At 46.7% G+C, this 19,864-nt stretch overlaps 1 protein-coding gene across 1 annotated transcript in view; it reads left to right on the forward strand.

Moving 5' to 3' along the window:
* CACNA1B (calcium voltage-gated channel subunit alpha1 B) overlaps positions 1-19,864 on the forward strand; it is a 297,443-nt gene that overhangs the window by 244,701 nt on the left and 32,878 nt on the right. Inside the window, 7 exon segments of the mRNA XM_055720862.1 lie at positions 25-189; positions 1,040-1,150; positions 1,311-1,394; positions 11,559-11,675; positions 14,520-14,585; positions 15,233-15,324; positions 17,157-17,307. Of these exon segments, the coding sequence (XP_055576837.1) occupies positions 25-189; positions 1,040-1,150; positions 1,311-1,394; positions 11,559-11,675; positions 14,520-14,585; positions 15,233-15,324; positions 17,157-17,307 (786 nt within the window).

The following is a 19,864-nucleotide window of genomic DNA, read 5'->3' on the forward strand; positions in this document are numbered from 1 at the left end:
TTTCATCCCATTTTTGTTTTGTAGAGGGCCTGCATAGACTTCGCCATAAGTGCCAAGCCACTGACCCGCTACATGCCTCAGAACAAGCAATCTTTTCAGTACAAGATGTGGAAATTTGTGGTGTCCCCTCCCTTTGAGTATTTTATCATGGTCATGATTGCACTCAATACCATTGTCCTAATGATGAAGGTTAGTGGGTTGTTACTGAATGTTTGCAATTTTGGGCCAGTGAATACTGGAGTTTGCTTTGTACTCTTGACCTGAGAGCTGGGGGGGGGGGGGGGGGGGGGCGCGGATCGGCAGGAGCAACCACCACTTCTCGTTTGCTTGATGTCGTTTTTAGATGCCTTGTGGGGTTCCTTCAGTCCCCAAAGCGAGGTGGTTTAGTTGTGATGAGATACTGAGAATGGGATTTCCCTGCACAGTGCTGGTCTGGCTCGTACCCCTTTCAGCATGTGGCCAGTGGGATGGGAACTGGGCTCTGCAGGTCCTGAGCTCCCAGCTCAACCTGGGCTTCGTGCTGTGAAGCAGGGACACTTCTTGGGGATGCTCAAAATCCAGCCACGCCAGGGAAACTACTCGAACATGCAGTAGCATTGAGCTTTCTGGGATGTAATTCACAGGGCTTAAGAGGAACAGGTGCAGGTAGTGGTGGATGATATGGTGGGTGATCTCCCCTCCCATCCTTTGCCTAATTTAGACTATCTTCATAGTCAAGGGGTCACCATATTCTCAGGGTCTGCTGGAAGGAAACACAGTTCTGCACTTGTCCTCTGTTTTTGTAAATGACCTTTTTCCCTCTTGGCCCATGTTGTGCTTACAGGGAGATGTACACCAGCAACAGTCCCCGAGTCCTGGGGTGATGTTTGCTGCCCCATTAGGATAGCGTGTAGGCAACAGTGTGCTGCTGGAGTGGCACAAATAACTGGGTTGTAAACCCACTAAAATGAGCAGGAGCCTTGCAGTCAGCAGGTCAGCTGGGAAGGTTTTATTCTGTAAATGATCTTCCAGTAACAGCGTTTCTTCCATCCTGATTTAGTTCTATGATGCTCCAGAAGCATATGAAGAAATGTTGAAATGCCTGAATATTGTCTTTACATCCATGTTTTCAATGGAATGTGTGCTGAAGATCATTGCCTTTGGTGTGCTGGTATGTGCCTTCCTCGCTTACTTTCAACTGTTTCCTCTCTACATGAAATGCTTGTATTTCATGACACGCGTTTAAAAACAAGCAAACAAAAACCCCCCTGTGTTGCAAAAAGAAAATAACCCCTGGATCTCTCTATCCCCCTTGTGTTTTCATTTGGCAGAATTATTTCCGAGATGCCTGGAATGTCTTTGATTTTGTAACAGTGTTGGGAAGTATTACTGATATTTTAGTAACAGAGATTGCGGTAAGTACAGTTTGATCGATTCTCTTCATTTACAAACAAAGCTGTACCCTGTCAGGATATTGCACCTTCTCCCTACCAGCCTCGTTCCCTAAAGCTGCCTCCAGGACTCATCATGTGATGAAGTCCTCGGGTGACCTGGCAACCTGTTCCCATTAGCTCTACTCTTTCCACAGAGATGAGCACAGCTGTCTGCCCCAAAGACTCTGGTGCAAAAAGCTCTGATGAGAACAACAGTGCTGGTGACCCTGCCAGGAAGCAGTGTCTCCTCATTCCTCCAGCGACTCGAACCCTGAGCCGGTTTTGCCTATTAATGGAAAAATCCTGTTGAATTTAATAGAGGGAAAAGATCAAAAGGAATCTGTTGAAGATTGCTGGTCTGTGGTGTGAGGTGCTTTACAGGGCACACACACACCTCTGTCCCTTGGGGCTCCTGCCCAACCATGGTCACGGGGCAGAGTGAAGGCGATGAGAGGAGTGAGAAGTGGAGAGGTGATGGGAAGGTAGAAACAGCCAGAAACTCCTCAGCCTGCATAGTCTGGATTAGGGTAACACAGTGCATTTTTTGTTAAGTGCACAAAAGCTTTCTGGGGTGATTATTAAAACAAGCAAGCAACTTTACCATAGGATTTGTTGGCCAGCCCTACAATGGCTGCTGTCTCCCTGCTAAGAAGTCCTGTACATTACACAAGTGTACAAACTTGCCATTAAATTCTAGAGGATTTTTCCATAAGGGCATAAATGTCTGATGCAAGCCTTGACAACCTGATATTATCCAATTTATAAATTGCTCCTCTCCTCTCCCAATGCATGTTTTAGCTGATAATGCTGTATCTGTATGTGATGAATTTGAACTTTACCATATTTTTTTTTCTCAGTCCCTGGGATTTGTTTATAGATCTGTTTTGTGTGTGCTAAGAACTATGCTCCCCAGACTTCTTTACAGGACATTCAGCTGATGGTGAAGACTATATTACTGTTTCTAACAAAATACATCATTACCTGATCTCCTTAGTAAAAAAAAGCAGACAAACCCTCAAAGTTTTGCTCCCCACACAAACTGTGTTGATTTAACTGTTGGTGAATCCTATCTCATAGACTTTGGATTACCTTTTGTTTCCAATGCACAGCTTACAGCCAGGGTAAAGTTACTCGGACCAAACAGAAGGTCTAACTAACGCTTCTCCAGGTGTTTAGGAGATTTATTGCACTGTGGGCAGGCACTGGCTGCTTGCCTCCACTCCCTCTGTTGTGGGACACTCTTTCTTGCCAGACTCAGGTACCCGAACTCTTGTCTTGGTTTGAAAATTAGTGAAAAATTTTGCAAGTCAGCCACAGGCAGAGTCCTATGCTCCTCTTCCACCCCTCTTCTGACCACTGTCACTGGGAGGAAGCAGCACAGCCACCTTGCACGTGGTAAGGGAGCCTGTGGTCTCACAGAGATTGGTATCTTCTCTTCAAGAAGGTGTCTCCTTCACAACCCCAAGCTCACATGCTTCTTATTAAACCCCTTCTTTGTACAGCTATTTTGCAGGTAGAGAGCAGCCATCAGTGTTGCCCGGTCCCTGCTGGGCAGGTAGCGGTCCTTGCTTGGTTAACAGCCCATTGCCTCTCCCTCCAGCTCCCACGGGGGTGGGCCAGCCTCGGGGAGCGTGGCTGGCACCTGGGGCATTGCCTACAGAGCCATCGGGTTGGGCTGTGCTACATCACTGCATTAACAACCAAGTCACAGCGCAGTCGGGGCTGTACATGCATGTCCCCAGCTCATTGGAAACAGCAGCTGTCCCTCGACACTGCTGGCCAGCCATCGGGGGTAGGAGGGTTTGTGTGTGGGGAGAGGTCCCCCTTCCTTCTTCTGGTCCTTGGGCTGGAGAGTAGATGTTCTCCCAGACACCCTTGTGCGAGTTGGCAGGCACCGGAGCGATAACCTCGTGGGTGCTGGGGGTGATGGCGTCACCCTCCCACTCTGCAGTAATTTCTCTGGTTTCCAGCATCAAAGATAGCAGCAATTTGGGGATGCCTTTGAAAAGTAGTGTGAAATACCTCTAAAACCTATAAACTACAGTAGGGCCAAGCTCCCAAGCACCAATACACCTTCCCATTGTCCTCCCAGGTGGCAATGGGGAGAGGCTTTTGGTTTATGAGAAACTAGATCTATTAAGTCAAACCTTAGAGAGGACTTTCTAATGTAGTCCAATACCTTTCCCTAGGCGTTTATTCAGTACAAAGCTGCTCACAAATATGTCTTTAATATAAAAGCTATATATCCCACAGCACCACTCCAGCCCCTGACTTCTTGGTCCTCTGTCTCAGTCTACACACCCATTCAAGCTCTGCTCTCTCTAAATCTTCCCCTCCTGCAGGATTTTGGTGTAGCCGTCATGCCTCCTTCCCACCAGCTTTCCCCTGCAGACAGGGAGTGCCCAGAGGCTGCCTCTCCCCACTTTTTGCTAGACTTGACTTTCAGAACTCCTTTCATATGGCTCCTCTCTGATCTCCCTCCAGCCCGCCCCACCTGCAGCAGCATGCTCCTCCGCACCCAGCGGCTGTAGTAGCCACCATCTGCGCCTCCTTAAGCCGCACACATCCACCTCCCAGCCTCAGGTGGGGACAATGAGCTGGGAGCTCAAAGGCATCACACGCAACTTGCTGAAGGGGTGTTAGGAACTCAGTTTGATGATGATGCACGGGTCTCAGAATCACTGCTTAATTACACGAGCAGGAGTTTGCGGCGGTGCCCCAAAGATCAGTTATAACAGAAAAGTGAATGGCAGCAAATAATGGCAGCTTTCAGGATGCCTTTCATGGAGCAGTTCATTCTGCTTCATCCAGTGATATGTGGTGGAGGCAGTCTTGTATAAAGGTCTCCACCACCACTACAAGCCTTCCTCCTCTTCCAGTCCTCAGAACAGTCTGTGGCACAGAGGGTGGAAAATGAGCAGAAGGATCCAGCACTCTGCTCCAGTCCTGCTTTGTTGGCTCCATGATAGGTTGCAGCACATGTTATTCTGAGCCACAGCACATTAGAGGAAACCCAAGGGGTCCCAAAGCTGCCTGGGAAACACCAGGACCATTTTGCTGCCTGGAAAGTGGTACAATGCATGTATATCCTGGAAGAGTTACACTTTAAACCATCTTTGTAATATAGAACATACTGCACCTAAGTCACTTAAATATTTCTGGTATTTAGAAATGTTAAAAAAAAATGTAGAAAAGGGCTGAAAATCCAGATCAGTGATGGTGAGCATGCTGTTTGCAAGCAGCAAGGACCAAGGTGTGGACTGGTGAGCGCTTCATTTGCAGCGCACAGGTCAGATGTATGGCTTTGAGTCTTTAATCCCACTGCTTCTGCCCAACTTTTTTGCCCTTTGTGTTTCCAGGTAGGGTAAAGTAGTAACTAAGGCTTGGGATGAATCATAGAACAATTTAGGCTGGAAAAGACCTTTAAGATCAAGTCCAGCTGTAAATCTAAGGCTGCTAAGTCCACCACTAAGCCACATCCCTAAGTGCCACATCTACATGTATGAACATCCACTCTGCCCAAGATGCCATAGCTCATGCTGAACCCCACTTCAGCTTGCTGGCTCAGTGCAAAACCTGCAGTGGAGCAGCTCTCTGCACCTTGTTATGGAGCTGAGAATAACCAAAGAGGAGAACAGGTCTTTACTCATCACCACTCAGAGCTGTGTCCCCAGCAGGGGATGCCCTCTTCTCCGGTTTGCCTTCCTCAGCCTTTCCTCGGCTGGTGGGCAGCTGTGGGGGTAGGTGGGTGGCCTTCCCTGTTAGCCTTTCCCTGGGCGTTCAGCCCTGTATTTACCTGGTCACATGGGAGGGTTGCTTGGGCTGAGAAGCCCAGGTCAGAGCCACACCATGACCTCGACTGCCAGTCTGCATTCCCTCCCTGTACCAACCACCCGGGAAGGTCCCTGTGGAGAGGGGATGCTTCCCGGGCATGACTTTGAGGTCAGGCTCACAACCAGTTGCAGGAGCACCGCCTTTCTCCATGACTATAATTTCCAGCTATAAGTGTTCTCCAAGGTAAATACACCTGCTCACCTGGGTGATCTCATCTTGAGAGACTCTGCTTCCACCAGCCTTGCTGCATCGGTACTTTTAACCCCCTAAAAAGTAAAGATAAAAGGAAAAGAAATGTGTTGGTTAATTGCTTTATTTTAATTTTCTAGTCGTGTCATATGTAATTTACTTTGTGAATGCAGTGGAATATATATATATTTTTTTATTTCCTTAGGCAAAACCACATATGTCAGTTTTTTTACCCTCTCAGTAATTGAGGTAAAATAGGTGGCATTAAGGAGAAGGTGTCCTTGCGGACACGGCTGGTCTCAGGAGGCCGGATGGGTGTACGGCAAACTGACATCTATTGCTATGCCTGGAAATATAAAAAGCATACTGAGAAGTGTTTGTGAATTGTCTCCCAATTTGCATTACAAAATGAAATGCAAATAACTATTGCACTGTCTGTGTTACCTTTAGGATCTCAGAATCTCTTTTGGTTTGAAGCATTTTTTATTTATATAATTACCATAAATTAACACCCCCAAAAGCCCAACAGTTTTTTTCCAGTGAAATTTTCAGAGTTTCCTTTTTTGCTTGTCCTGATTACTCATTTTCTCTTTTGTTTCCTGTTTTGTTCTTTATTTTCCTTATCTACCTGCTGAATCACGCCATCCAATCAACATACAATGCGAAAACCATGTCTCCGTCTGTATGTTGTGCACCTGCTGCTCAAAAAAATAAATTTGTAAATAAACTTGCAAATATCCATCCATGAAAACATCACATATAGGACACGGTTGGTTTCATTGAATTTAAACAATTATTTAAATTCTCTGCTTTTATTTTCTCTCGTTTTTCTTTAATTTAATTCGTTTTGATGAGATTTCCGATTGCACTGGTGAAAAAGCCTCACTGCAGCGTGCCTCAAAACTGGCTTCTGTTCTGCATCTTCTTCCCTTGGCTAATTGGTGACGTGAGGCAAATGCAGTTACCAATAGCCTGTTCTCCGCTGTTTGTTACACCTGAACGATGATAAAGGGGAGACTGACATTTGCTTTATTTTGGTGGAAATTGGCATGAGAATAGGAGGGGAAGGATGCTTCTGAATGACCTGGAGTAGCGAAGATTGGCTGGCTGGGAAATCCTTCATTTTGTAAGTGGTGGTACCAAATTCAGTTTTTCAAAATTCAGGTTTTCTGTTATGATGAGACACATTGAGCTTTCTGCAAAGGGAAGCGGTGCATTTAAAAGGACTGCCTTACAGGTATTTTAAGCCCACAATTTACACTATATTGTAAGGCAAAAAAAAAAAATATGGTTGAAACAATTGCAGATGTGCTTCCCTCAAATCAAAAGAGAAGTCACAGGACAGAGTGATTTTTAGTCAACCTTGAAAATTCTTTGTGATAGGAGCATATAGAAGCATTTGACAGCGTCCCTGGATGCAAAAGTAAAATGCATGAGTTGTGTCATGAAGAAGGCTGAAAAGTACCGGGAACCGGATCCCACTGGGAAATTAGTGCCTGATTCCAAAGATGCCTTTGGAAATGTTGGCCTTTGTCTTTGAAAATCATGAATTAAGCAAAAGAGGATGAACAAAGGAAAATAGAGTCTAAATATATATATATATTATTCCATTTTGAATTGTCTTGGCTATGGTTAATAGCACCAGTGAGACCATAAGCCTATCAAAAATACTTTCTTGGTCACCTGGCAACAGGTGTTGGACCTGTGGTAGCACCTGGGCTTCCTGTTGCACAGTTGCTGTCAAACAAATTGGAGGGCACCCTCATGGCATTTGCTTCCTGCAAATAAGCTCCGTGCGTGCTTCATGGAGGGTCACAGGAGGGAGGTTTCTGCTAGGAGGCAGCAAAGAAGAACATGACAGTCTATAAGTTAAAAGTTTGCCTAGTGCAACCTGAGAGGGGAATCCTCTGTGTGTGCGGCGGTGGATGGAACTGTCACAGATGTGTGGGAGCTGTGAGGATGTCAGTGGAGACTTTGCCTTCTGCACCCCTGGCCCAAGCAGCATGGATAAGTGCTCTGGCATCAGCTGTGCACGTGAAAATATACTGAAAAAAATCAACTTGTCTTTGTTTGGCCAAATTTTAGCTCTCTACGTTGCAGGTTAAAGATTTAAATGGTCATCCTGCCATTTGTTAGGATTGCAGTGTCTGTGGTTACGTGTGCAGGTCTAGGCTCCTGCCATCACTCGGCAGCCAAGACGTCCAAGTTAGACCTTTGGAACATCTAGTTGTCCTCGGGAGCTGCCACCTTCCTTCTACTGCTGCTGATGGGAGCCTACAGTGACTACAGCAGAAGCACCAAAGCCAAAAGGTAGTAGGGAATGAGGAGAGATACTGACATCACACATAAAATCCTTTTTCCAGTGTTCCTGGCTCAGGATGAAAGGATGTGATATGACATACATGTAAGGGCAGAGTCCCCCAGATGCAGACAAGTGCGGCAAAAATATTCAGCTACTTAAAATCAGCCAGGGTTTCCCCCAAGTGTCTGAAGAAGAAAAGACCCTATGCAAGATTCAGGAACTCTTCAGGACTGGCAATGCCTTGGACATTTGGATGAGAACACACCCGATTCCCCCTCAACAGTCGTTCCTTAGCACAATGGGTTGATTCTTGCTGATGCCAGATGAAGAGAAGTGCCAAAGTTTCCTGAGTGATCCCATTCTTGGCTTGGTCAGATTCCTCTTCCTACAGCTCTTTGCAACTTTGGTTGAGCTCTTCATTTTGAGGACAAAAATCTGAGGTTTCAAGCCTGGGGGGTGGTTGTGTCCTGCAACTCAGCTGCAGGAAGAAGCAGGGTTGAGCAGCTCAATTTCTTTGTGGCAGCATAATGTAACCTCCTCCACTAAATCCTGCAAAGCATGTCCAGCCATGGCATAAACCCATCATATTCCCACTGAAGGTTTCAAAATCCAAGCCAGTAAATCCCCTGAGCTGGCGTGCAGAATGGAGCTCATTCTGCACCCCTGTGGACAGTGGGCACGAGTGCTGTGGTCTGCTGCTGAAGATGCTGGAGGAACAGATCCAGGCAATGGCTGTGCAGCCTCTTCATCTCTTTTCTACTTTTCAGTGCAGAAAACACCCTAAGAAAGGGTAAAAGAGCAAGCTTCCCAGGGTGGGACAGCAATCAAGGCTAGTTCTGTCCCCATGATATCTGTTGTGCCTGTTTCCTTGCTGCTTTGCAATTTGCTCCAGGGATGCCTCGTTTGGCTGAGCTGTGGTCCTGCTCCTGCCATGGGAAGCTGTGGCTCTACCCAGACCCTAGCAGGCTGCTGGGTCCCTTTGGTACCAGCACTCCCTCTTTTAGGAAAATAGTGACAGGCCACAGGGAAAGGTTTTTCAAACAGAATTTACTAGTCCTGAGATGGATCATAAAATCATAGAGCTATGGTGCCTCTTGCAAGCACTGGTCAGCCTTTAGCATCTGTGCAACAGAAAAGCAAACGAAAATCCTGGCAAGAAAGACCTTGATAACCCAGAAAATGATCATACCCATGTCATTGCAGAGGTGGCTAAGTGGGAGGAGAATTGATGCAAAATGCTGTTATCCACAAGAAATATCGCAATGTGGAGTTTCCCCTTTAACTGCATGCAATTTAATACCTGCCTGGACAGTTGAGGTGTCGAAGGATGGGTTTTCTACGTGATGTGCTGAGGGTTACACACGCGGAGCCCTCCCATCCATCATGAGCGTGTGTAATTTTGCCTCCCTACGAACAGCGCAGAGAACAGTCCTTCGAACGGTCTGCGAGTGTTGGTGATGGTGGATTTTCCTGGGTTGTGAGTGATTCCTTGCGGAGCCGAGGTTTTCGCTGCGCTTTAGGAAATGGTAGTGCATGAGTTAAAAAAGGAAGGGTTTTTGGGGCTGGGGAAGGGAAAAAAAAAAAAGGTTCTGTACTGTTTGTCCCTCCAGATCCTAGGGAGTGGGGGTTAGGGACGTAACTGCACGGTTCTGAGCCCCCTGTTCCATATTGTGTGTGTACAGACTGGTCTGTACGCACGTCGCACAGGGGTAGCCCGTGCTGCACGACCTTCCAGTCAGCTGAGACCACAGCAGATGTTATGCATCATGTCAGCAGCGATTATGAGATTCTGGCAAAGTCTGAGCCAAGCAACGTTCTTGCCATTAAGCCGCAGTAACATGAGAAAGAGGGAGGTAAGGCAGGTCCATACACAGAGATGGATCCTGCAGATGCCGCCTGGGCACGTGCTTCTTGGTGGAGCATTAAGCTTGTGCACGGGAAGGATCTGGCTTGAGCATTGCTCCAAAGGTAAAAATTCATCAGATTCACAAGCCTGATGCCCAAATGCCATGAGCATTACACGTAAAGTCTGGTCCTGTTCCCACTGGTGGGGAGACTCTGGTTAGGATGGGCTCTGGGTTAAACCTTTGTCCTGCACTGAAACCTGCCGCGACTGTTCCGCGGAGGTGTACCAGCCTGTACCGCAGCCAGCACCGTGGAGCAGGTTACTAAGGACCAGGTTAGTGATGGCACCCGGTTATCCAGCCGTATGCCAGCTCTGCCCCCAGGTATATATGGCCTTACCTGCTAAGGTGAGTTCAGCCCATGTTTTGGGAAGGCAACGTAAGTGATGTGAAAAATAAACTGATGCTGAGGCAAGTATTGAATTTTTAGCACCTATTTTTACTGACCTTGAACAACCCAGGGGAATCCTTGCTTGTGTTTTGCCTGCCAGAGCTGATTTCTGTCGCTGACTTGAATGAGCTCAGTGTTGTCTGCTCTTTCATTGAACATACCTGTGCTTTTCTCTTTTCTCTTTATTTGAGGATTGAGTCTGATATATGGTCTGTGCCTAACTGAGCTGCTTGTGTTTTTAACATGAGAGAAACCGAGTGCATGCCTGAGACTGATTTCTTGAACTCTCTGATGGGATTGGTGGAATGTGATGCTAATGGCCCCAAAACTGAGCTGGCATTTAAAGAAATGAATAGATCCAACAAGCCCCCCAAATCCAGCATGAGCTCTGTAGCCAAATGAGCAAGAAACGTGGGTCAGTTCAATATGACTGGGTGTCTTCTGGTAAAACAATAATACAAGGGAAAGACTGGTTTTGCTCAACTTTACCAACAAGAGCTCCTTATGATTATATTTTCCACTCCACTGCTTGATAGTTTAGAGTGGGATGCTTTCTCTCTTTAGCTAACTCAGTCAAATAAGTGGCTGTGAACAGAGATTCACAAATAAGTGAATTGGAATCAGTACGGAAAGGGGGGATATTTTTCATCTCCTTAAAATAGGAGGGCAAGAGGGATCTGGCTTTTGCATGTTTTGTTTTGGAAAGAACCCTCTCTAGATTAGCTCATTGGGGCAAGAAACCTCTTTTCCCTGGATGAAAGAAAAAAATGGGGTGTGGGGTGGGGAGAATCATAAAACAGATGGAAATCAGAATCTGTCTCCAGCAGTTCTTTGATTCACCTGTGAAGGCACATTTAATAATAATTTAAAAAATCAGCAGGTTCCTAAGGCACCCTCCTGCTGCTGAACGTTAGCCTCCCCAGTTGATTTTCTGCCATTGATCCATCTTCGAAACAGTCTTGCTGGTGCCATTTCTCCTTGATGAGCCTGTCCAGTCACATGATGTATAAACATTTAAAACCTCCAGGTTAGAAAACATCCTCATTCTTTCAAGGATGTTTTAATCTTCACTGGACAATGCCTTTCTTTGTTACGGTAGAGGCTATATACGCAATCCCTTGCAACTGTCTTGGCTAAAGTTCAATTCAATGTAGAAAGCAAGCTGACCAAGACTTAAAACAACCTCATTCTTTACAAAATGATAGTACGGCACCATTACCTCTCCCTGAGGCTTTAGGGGGAGAAAATCTGCCTTACTCAAAGAAAATACAACCTCCATGGACAGTGTGAAAGGGCCTTTTCTGTCATTGACCCAGTAGCAGAGGGGAGGGCTCTTGTGGAGAGGGATTTTCTCATACTTGCTGCATGTGGAGTGATCTGCACTGACGAATGTTTCTTTTGGAAGGTTTTCTGGTGGCCGATTTGCTGCTTAGATCGTGAAGCTGGTAATTTTAATTTCTTTTTTGCGGGCTGTGGTTTCTAATCGCGTTAATTTCTGAAGGACACAAAACCTTTACTTTCCGCAGGACAACTTCATCAACCTCAGCTTCCTGCGGCTCTTCAGGGCAGCGAGACTTATCAAGCTCCTTCGCCAGGGTTACACTATCCGCATCTTACTCTGGACATTTGTGCAGTCTTTTAAGGTGAGTGTTAGGCAGGTGGGAGACAGGAAAGAGATGCGGGGAGATGCTAATGCTTGGCACACCTGTAGCATCCTCCATGGAGTATCAAAGATTTTCCCCTTGCCCTAGGAATGGCCTCTCTGCACCTCTACAAAGCGATTACAGGAATATTAATTCTCAGAAAAGCTGACTGACTTGCACTGAACATCCCCTGAACACTGCAGGTGCTGAGCATTTTGGAAAATGAGTCCGAAAGCTGGACGGCTACTGATGCAGGCTCGCAGCAAGCATGCAGAGCTCAGGTTGCTCTTGAAACTGCCACAAAATCCCTATGGCAAAGTCTGAAGACCCTGGTATTTGCATAAGGAAACAGTAGTCTGACTAATAAGTGCCTTCCTGCCTGCTGTTTGCCAGCAGCAGGTCTGAGGTTGATTGCTTTCACTAGGCTTCAGTCTTGGTAAGAATCTGATAGAGATGAAACCCAAACCCTTGCATTTTGGTAATACAAGCTGTGTTTTTATGACGTGGAGGATTACAAAAGGAGGTTTTGTTCTACAGTGGAGACAGTTACTTCACCTGGTTTGCTATAGCCCTGCCCTTCCCTCCCAGCAAGCAGCAGCACATTGTGGCACCAGGGTAACTGGCCACAGCAGCTGGATATGGCGCTTCTGAACTAAGCGACCCTCCAACAACTGCCTTGCAGCAGCTTTGTTCTCAACCTGCGCTTAGTTTCGAGGTAGCTGTTTTCCAGATCTAAATAAGAGCCCACATGCCCTGAAGCTGGTTGTTTTTAACAGGTCAGCTGGCGGGATGCCACGCTGCCCAGCGCTGCTCATGACGTGGCAGGTGGCCTGGCGAGCCTGGGGACCATACCTCTGGCTTTGCACAGGGTGTCCTTATTCTGGGCTGAGCTCAGAGGTCTGTGGGTGATAGCTTATGTCCTGGGTGCTGACAGAAGCTCAGGGGAGTGTGTCTGCGGGGGGGTGCAATGCCAGGGTATTTTGTGTGGTGCTCTCTGGAAGGCGTTATGGTGGTGCTTGGTATTTAACGACGCAGCGTGCGGTGGGATGCAGGGATGGTGGCACTTGGTATTTAACGACACAGGGTGCGGTGGGATGCAGAGCAACTGCGGGGTTTTTTTGCTTTAGCTGCGCTTTCAAATACATCACAGTCTCTGAGTCAAAACGATGCAGAGAGGTTATTTTGGGTGATAAAACTGTGGGAAGGAGTCTGGTCTCTCCAAGAATGGAAAAGGCTTTTTAAGAGAAGAAAGACATTCCCCTCCTGCAGTTGGAGGGAGATGCCAGGTGGCTCTGCCCACACCAGGCTGGGAGTGCTGACCAGCCCTGTGCTGGCTGCAAGAGATCTGGGGTGGAGAAGGAGTTTCAGCAGAGTGTGAACATGGCTACTGCTCTGCACCGGAGCTGGTCAGGAGGGGAGTTTCTATTATACTATTTAGACTATAGGGCAAAGTCTTTTGGGAGGTTGAAGATGGGAACATGGTGATTGCTTCTTTCTACAAGTAACCTGGAGAAGAACTGCAGGCTGTGCTGGTTTGTTTATATATTTATATATGTTTATATAAAAATATACAAATAAATATATATATACACACATAAAAAAATGTGCTGTTATCCCATGGCCAGGGGTGGAAGCAAGTGCTGTATTACACTGTACATCCCTTTGGGAGACACCAGAGAGGCAGCTGAAGCTCTGGCATTCAGCTTCTGTGTTATGCTTTCCCCTAGCCACCCAGCAGCTCATGGAAAGGGGCTGCGATCTGGCAGGTTGCAGTGCCTCAGGCTTGTTGGGTAGTGTTTTACTTGAGGATGGACGGAGGTGTTGTTGTTGCTGCTCTTATCTTGTAACACATGAGGAATCCTGCAGCCAGGAGAGCCTCTCCCAGAGGCTGAGATGTGGGGTCTGCAGGTATAAGATGTTCTCACTCAGGAGAGCGTCCTTGGACTGTGTGGTCTTGGCTGGATCTTGAGAGAAGGGCTCAGCCAAGGGCCTTTTCAGTATAATCCCAACCCTTTCCAGAGTGTGTGTGCAGAGAGCTGCCCCTGAAGCTGAGCTGGGACAGTTCTGGAGCTGCACAGGGAGCTGCTTGTCTGTCTGTCCCCCCAGCATGGAGCTCTTGGTCCTTGTCCCTGGTGCAAAGGTGGCCAGCAGAAAGCACATCAGCCCTTTGCCCCGTGTTCCCTGCTGGGCTCCCCGTGGGCTGCATAACCCCTCTCCTGCCCTGAGCATCTCATGGTCTAGCCCTAGGACAAGGCTTCCCGATTTTTCAGCTATTACTAATTAAGAGGCATTAATTACCCATTCATTTAACCTGAGTGGAAAGCAGCTATTCCTCTCAGCTTGGGTGACATAATTACGTTGTAGTCTTCACAGATTTCTTGCTAAAACTCAGAATATTTTTGTCCTCCTGGGATTGCAATCTTGCTTGTTTTGGAGCAGGAACTTGTTTCTTGGATGTACATTTCTTTTCTTGTACTAAATTTACAGCAAGATCATTAATAATTAATAATTAATGTTCCTACAATTATGCATAGAAAGTGCCAATGCCTGCCAGTAGCTCCAGTGCTTGTTGTGGAGCTTCTTACTGTGTTTTCCCTGCTTACTGCTTATCTGCTTGCAAGGATGTAGAGAGACCCCTTGGAAAGCCCAGGCTGGTTTGTGATCAATGAATACCTGGCTCCAGGGGTTTGTCTTCTGAAGGCTGCCAGAACTGTTCATATTCTCTTCCCCGTTCCTTCATCTGAAGGACAAATACCACAATACACGGTGTTGCCCAGGAATTAAATGCTACTGGCATATATAATGCATTTGCTGACATTAATATCTTCTTCTCCTTTTCCACAGGCCTTGCCTTATGTGTGTCTCCTCATTGCAATGCTCTTCTTTATCTATGCCATTATTGGCATGCAGGTAAAAATTTTAGGTTTTATACTGACCATAGGTAGATTAGTTTTGTCCCACCAGTTCAGGGTGCAAACGGGTTATTGCCTCCACAACAGGATCAACAACTGACTTAGGATGAGGCAAAAAGCTCATCTTGTCTGGTGCCAGGTATCTTATAAGTGAAAAAAAAAAAAAAAAAAAAAAAAAAGTTACTTTTTCTGCCCTTATTACTAGGTCTTGTGCTGATCCCTGGTTGTACAAAGGGTGAGAGTGGGCAGGGAAACCGACTGTGGGTGATGGGCTGGCAGCACAGCATCGCCGGGGCAGGGGGTATGGGCACATCCCTCCCACTGGGTACCGGCACGCCAAGGGGCACTGCACCCTTCTGAAAAGAAATGGGAAAGTTTTCTTGCCCTGGGATGGAGCTGAACTGTGGTGTTGGAAAGGGTCTGTGTGAAGGTGGAGCATGTTAACCTTGGCTTTTTCCCCATTTGATCTCCACAACACATTTTTATCTCTCTCTTCAGCACAGGAATTATTCCAGATTTTGAGATCCCTTAAACCAGGACAGATTATTTCCCTGCCTTTTCTTCCAACTCCCCTTGATCCACCTTTATTGACAGTGTCCACGTGAGGATGTCTTTGGCCTGAATCCTTTCTGTTTTCTGCGGCAGGTATTTGGAAACATTGCACTAGATGATGAAACCTCCATTAACCGGCACAATAACTTCCGTACCTTCCTGCAAGCCCTGATGCTTCTGTTCAGGTAAGTAAAGTTTAAAATGCCACACGACTTGCACGTGAGCAATAAATAAGCCTTTGCTTTTGCCACTTCAGCTGCTGAGACTTGAGCATCCTCTAAGAAAGGTGTTTGGAGTAAAGCATTTCTGCTTCCTCCTCCTCCTCCTTGGCGTTAAGGGTTGGCCTGGTACATTACCTGAGTACGATGGATGTGATTCAACACAGCAGCACCTCCCCAAAGTGACACCCATGGCTGTGACATGCTACATCAGCTCAGGTGGAGTTTAATATAAGACTCCCCTGGTTTGTCTGCTTCTTGTCATGAAGCTTACTTTTTTTTTTCCTTAAGTGAGAATTCCTTTAATTGGTCATTTTTGCATTACCAACAAGTTAACAGTTCATACGCCAATGCCACCTCTGCTTCAGAGTGAAAGTGTTTCCATCTGGGTTCATTCTGCTGGGAAATGAAGCATTTTCAAATGGGGAAAAAAAAATAATCAATGAAATGACAGATTTTCATTTTCAGACCCAGCAAAAATGAAGTGTAGGCTCTGCTCCCAATCAGGGCAGCTGGGGGAAGATTTCCCTTATCTGGATGTGTGCCGTGTGGTTAATAACTGCTCCGGCCCCACAAGCACCTGCCGGCCGTGCCGAGGCTGGGTTCCGCAGCGCTGGTAACTGGATATCTTGCCTGGGATTTCCTTTGCATCGTTTCTGTGAAGCTAGATGGAAATTAAATTAGCCCTCTCTAGCTCAGCATAATCACTCCACTCAAAACTCTGAATTTTAATAAAACCGGATAATTATTCAGCCTCATGTCCAAACCTCTTGGTCCCTTTCCAGACCCATGTGGCAGGCACGGTGGGACAGAGGGTGCAGAGGCAGCAGGACTACGATGGGAAAACGGGTATCTGCACAGGGGAATGGGGCTTTGGGACTCAATTCAGAGTAATCTGGAAGCTATTTCAGTTTACACTGAGCATCAGGTTTTCTCCCTGACCGGGAGGAAGGCTTGTGAGCTGGCTCTGTGCACAGATTTGCATGGCTGTGAGCAGCACTGCAAGGTGGGCTCTTCATGGTGCTGCGGAGGGGTGCCCCTGACAGCACCTCTGGGTGTGCTGCAGGAATTACAGAGAGAAGAATCAGGGGTTATGTAGGAAGTCAGAGTAAGCCATCCTGGGGGATCCCCTGGCTTCCAATCCACGCATGCACGTTGCAGGGGATGGTTTATTTTGAGGATGGACCCTCTGGAACTCCAAAGTTTTTCCTTTTAGCTATTTTTATCCCTACAGTAGAAGTAGAAGTTAAAGGGGGAGGAGGGAAATGATGAAGAAAACCCAGGAACTGTCATGAAAAAGGGACCCGAGTCACTAGGACCAACCAGCCCATCCTGGTATTTCTGTACCTACCTGATAAATAAGAGATTCAAGCGGAGAAACCTGGTTTTATTTCCCATCATTGCCACAGGGTTCACAGCCAGCACTAGGGCAGAGGCATCAGCTGCTTCAGAAGGGAACAGTCTAAACTCTGTTTACTTACATTTGCACTTTGCACTGGACGTGTTTAAATCAGTCTGGTTTTGTTCTCCATAAAATCAATAAAGCTGAACCTACCTGAGCCTGTTCAGCTTCTTTTACCCCCCTGTAACAGAGGGAAATGTTTTTTCTCCTTTCTTTTTCATGTCAGCAGGCTGATAGTTCAAATTCACAATGTAAATGTAGTCTCTGCACCTGGACACAACCTTGCACCTAGTTTAGTGAATTTGGCACAGTAATAGCACGAGGTGGATGCCCCCAACCCCAGCCTGTAATGAGGAGGGGGCTGGATGAGCTTACCCTCTGCCCTCCCCATCTGCAGGAGTGCCACGGGGGAAGCCTGGCATGAGATCATGCTGTCGTGCCTGAGTAACAGAGCCTGCGACCAGCTTTCTGGCCTCACCAAAAATGAATGTGGCAGCGATTTTGCCTATTTCTACTTTGTATCGTTCATCTTCCTGTGCTCCTTCCTGGTAAGTCAATCCCCATCTGTCCCAAAGTGGAGGTGCCAGTGTGGTTACCCCCCAACCCCCATCCCTTCCTTCCCCTCCCCCTCTTTCTTCCTCCTTCTCCCTAATTATGATTTATACAACATTACATGACAGCTTCACTAAAACCCATTTATCATCCTGGTGATAAAATCCCTTTAATCCCCAAAGAGATCATTTAGTCATTAGTTTAAAGGGAAGGTTTTTATCTTTCTTCTCACAGGGGGGTCTAATATTTGGAATTAGGCATTAATCTGTTTTGTTGTGGTTTGTAATGTGGTCCTTTGAAGAAGGGGCTCGGGAGAGCAGGGTGAGAATGGCCAAGATAACACTGGTTCAGAGGTGCTTGCAGCAGGCAGCTGGGAGCATTACACTTATTTGATGACTTGTGTTTTGTTTTGTTTGTCAAATAAATTAAATAATCGCTTTCTTCTGCAATGGTGCCAGGAAAGCTTTAGGCATGAAAGTACATGGAGCTGCTGTACTCAATTCGTGCCCGTGGCCATCGTATGGGGCTGGGTCTAAGCTTTAACAGGTGCCAGTGTTTTCTGATCACTTACATGCATAAAAAGCTCTCTGCTCTTGGGGCTTCGTTCACTTCTGTGCACCACTGGGACAGAGGAATAGAAAACCAGGGACAGAGACCCAATTAATCTTCAAGCAGGAAGAGATGAAAGTCACAGCTCTGAAATGTACCAAAAAGCAACATATCAAACCTATGTTCAGTTCCCTGGGTTTGCTTTAAAGTATAAGATTTGATGCTTCATGCAGCTAATCCTTGCTATCATCAGACACCTTTAACCAGGCAAAAGAGGTACACGTGGCAGTTTGAAGCTGGTCTCTCTATAGCCATCAGCAGTGGCCCCTACTGAGATCCTTTGTCCGACTGCTGTTGCCCCTTTGACATCCCATGGTTTATTTCTTCTACATATATTAAAAAACGTGGAGCCCTGAAAGCTTATACAAAGTTATCACTCCATTTACTGCTTCCTTCATCACTCTCTATTTTAAAGCCAAATTTTTGCCTTGTACAAATCCCTAACCCATTATCAGACACCCTCATTGTTATTTTCAAGTGCATTATTATTCCTAAAGTTTTCTTCAAAAAAACCCAACCAAACAAAGGAAAACCAATACACACACACATTCACTCCCTCACTCACTCTTCCCGGCTCACATCAGCCGTTCCACTCAGAATGTAGTAGCAAAACTGGGGGCTGGAGCACATCTGTGCAGAAGGCAGTTTTGCGTGAGCTTTGCTGCTGAGTCAGTGCTCCTGGAAAACCCCGTGAAACCACACCCTGGGTTTGGGGGTTTGCTGGCAGGGAATGGGGAGAGCCCTGTGTGGGGAAAAGACAGGGAGGGCAGGCTCCAGAAATAGGCAGCGGAAAGCCAAGCAGCTGGACTGCTATGAGACGGGGCTGTAACTCATTTTTTAGAATGAATTTCACTGCAATGAGATATGGTTCCCCACAAGCATTGCAAAGCTGCAGCCTGGCCAGGAGGGCATGTTTTTATGGTTTGTTCGATGCTGTTACACCACAGACTGGGGGGTATTGGATAAAGTATTTGTTTTTAAATGTTGTTTCTGGCTCTTTGTGGATGTCCAGCTTGACATAATTTTCCTCCTGTAATTTACACTGTTGAAAAATACAAACTGAAATTTAAAAATATACAGGAAATTTAGAAACAGCTGTGTGTCAGTGAGGGAAATGTACTGAGCTGTGGCTGAAGCTGGGAGCAATAGAAAGGGATTTGGGATCAAGTAGAAAACTCTCAAAAGTTTTGCTGCCTCTTGATGCTCTGGGGGTTCTCTGTTACGTGTACCCCCTAAGAGCCAAGAACCCCTCCTTCCTCCAGATCATGCAGGAATGGGAATTCTTTAAAACTGCACAACCCCCAACCTCCACTGCCTGATTTTCTTTTAACAGCTGAGGATATCTATAACCAGTTTAATTCTGCTCCTCCCCACACGAGAGCTCACAGCGGCCCTTGCTCAGCACATTGCGGAGGAGCCGTGCTGGCGGCAGCAGCTCAGCCTCCCTGCAAAGGGCACAGCAAAGGCGGAAAGGGGACTCATACAAGTCAGGTCTTTATCCAGCACAGGAGCATCCGTTCCTGCCTGCCCTCCTGTTCTTCCATTCTGCTTGATCTTTTCCCATTGAAATCCTCATGACTCTTCCGTTGGCTTTAAAAAGAGGAGAATCTTTCTATGCCAGAAGCATTTGCCGGGCTCTGTGTTAGACAGCAGCCATTAGGGACAGGAGCCTTCGGTGTGTCCTGCCCCTCATCTTTCTGGGGATCTTTGAAGGTTTGAACTGTTATGAGTTGAAAATGGGATGTTCCGGTTGAAGAATCATTTTTCTTCTAGCTGTTCTTGCCTTGATGTGCCTTGATATGAGAGTGCTGGAAGAGTTCGCATCACCCAGCTGGTGAAGCAGCCGGTGCATCCCATGTGCTGGTCTGCACTGGTGTAGGGAAGAAGGGGCAAGGGACAGGTGCTGAGCCAGTGGGGTTCTGGGGTGGATCATGCAGGGCATCA

The sequence above is a fragment of the Falco cherrug genome, chromosome 9 (genome assembly GCF_023634085.1).
Source record: "Falco cherrug isolate bFalChe1 chromosome 9, bFalChe1.pri, whole genome shotgun sequence".
NCBI lineage: Eukaryota > Metazoa > Chordata > Aves > Falconiformes > Falconidae > Falco > Falco cherrug.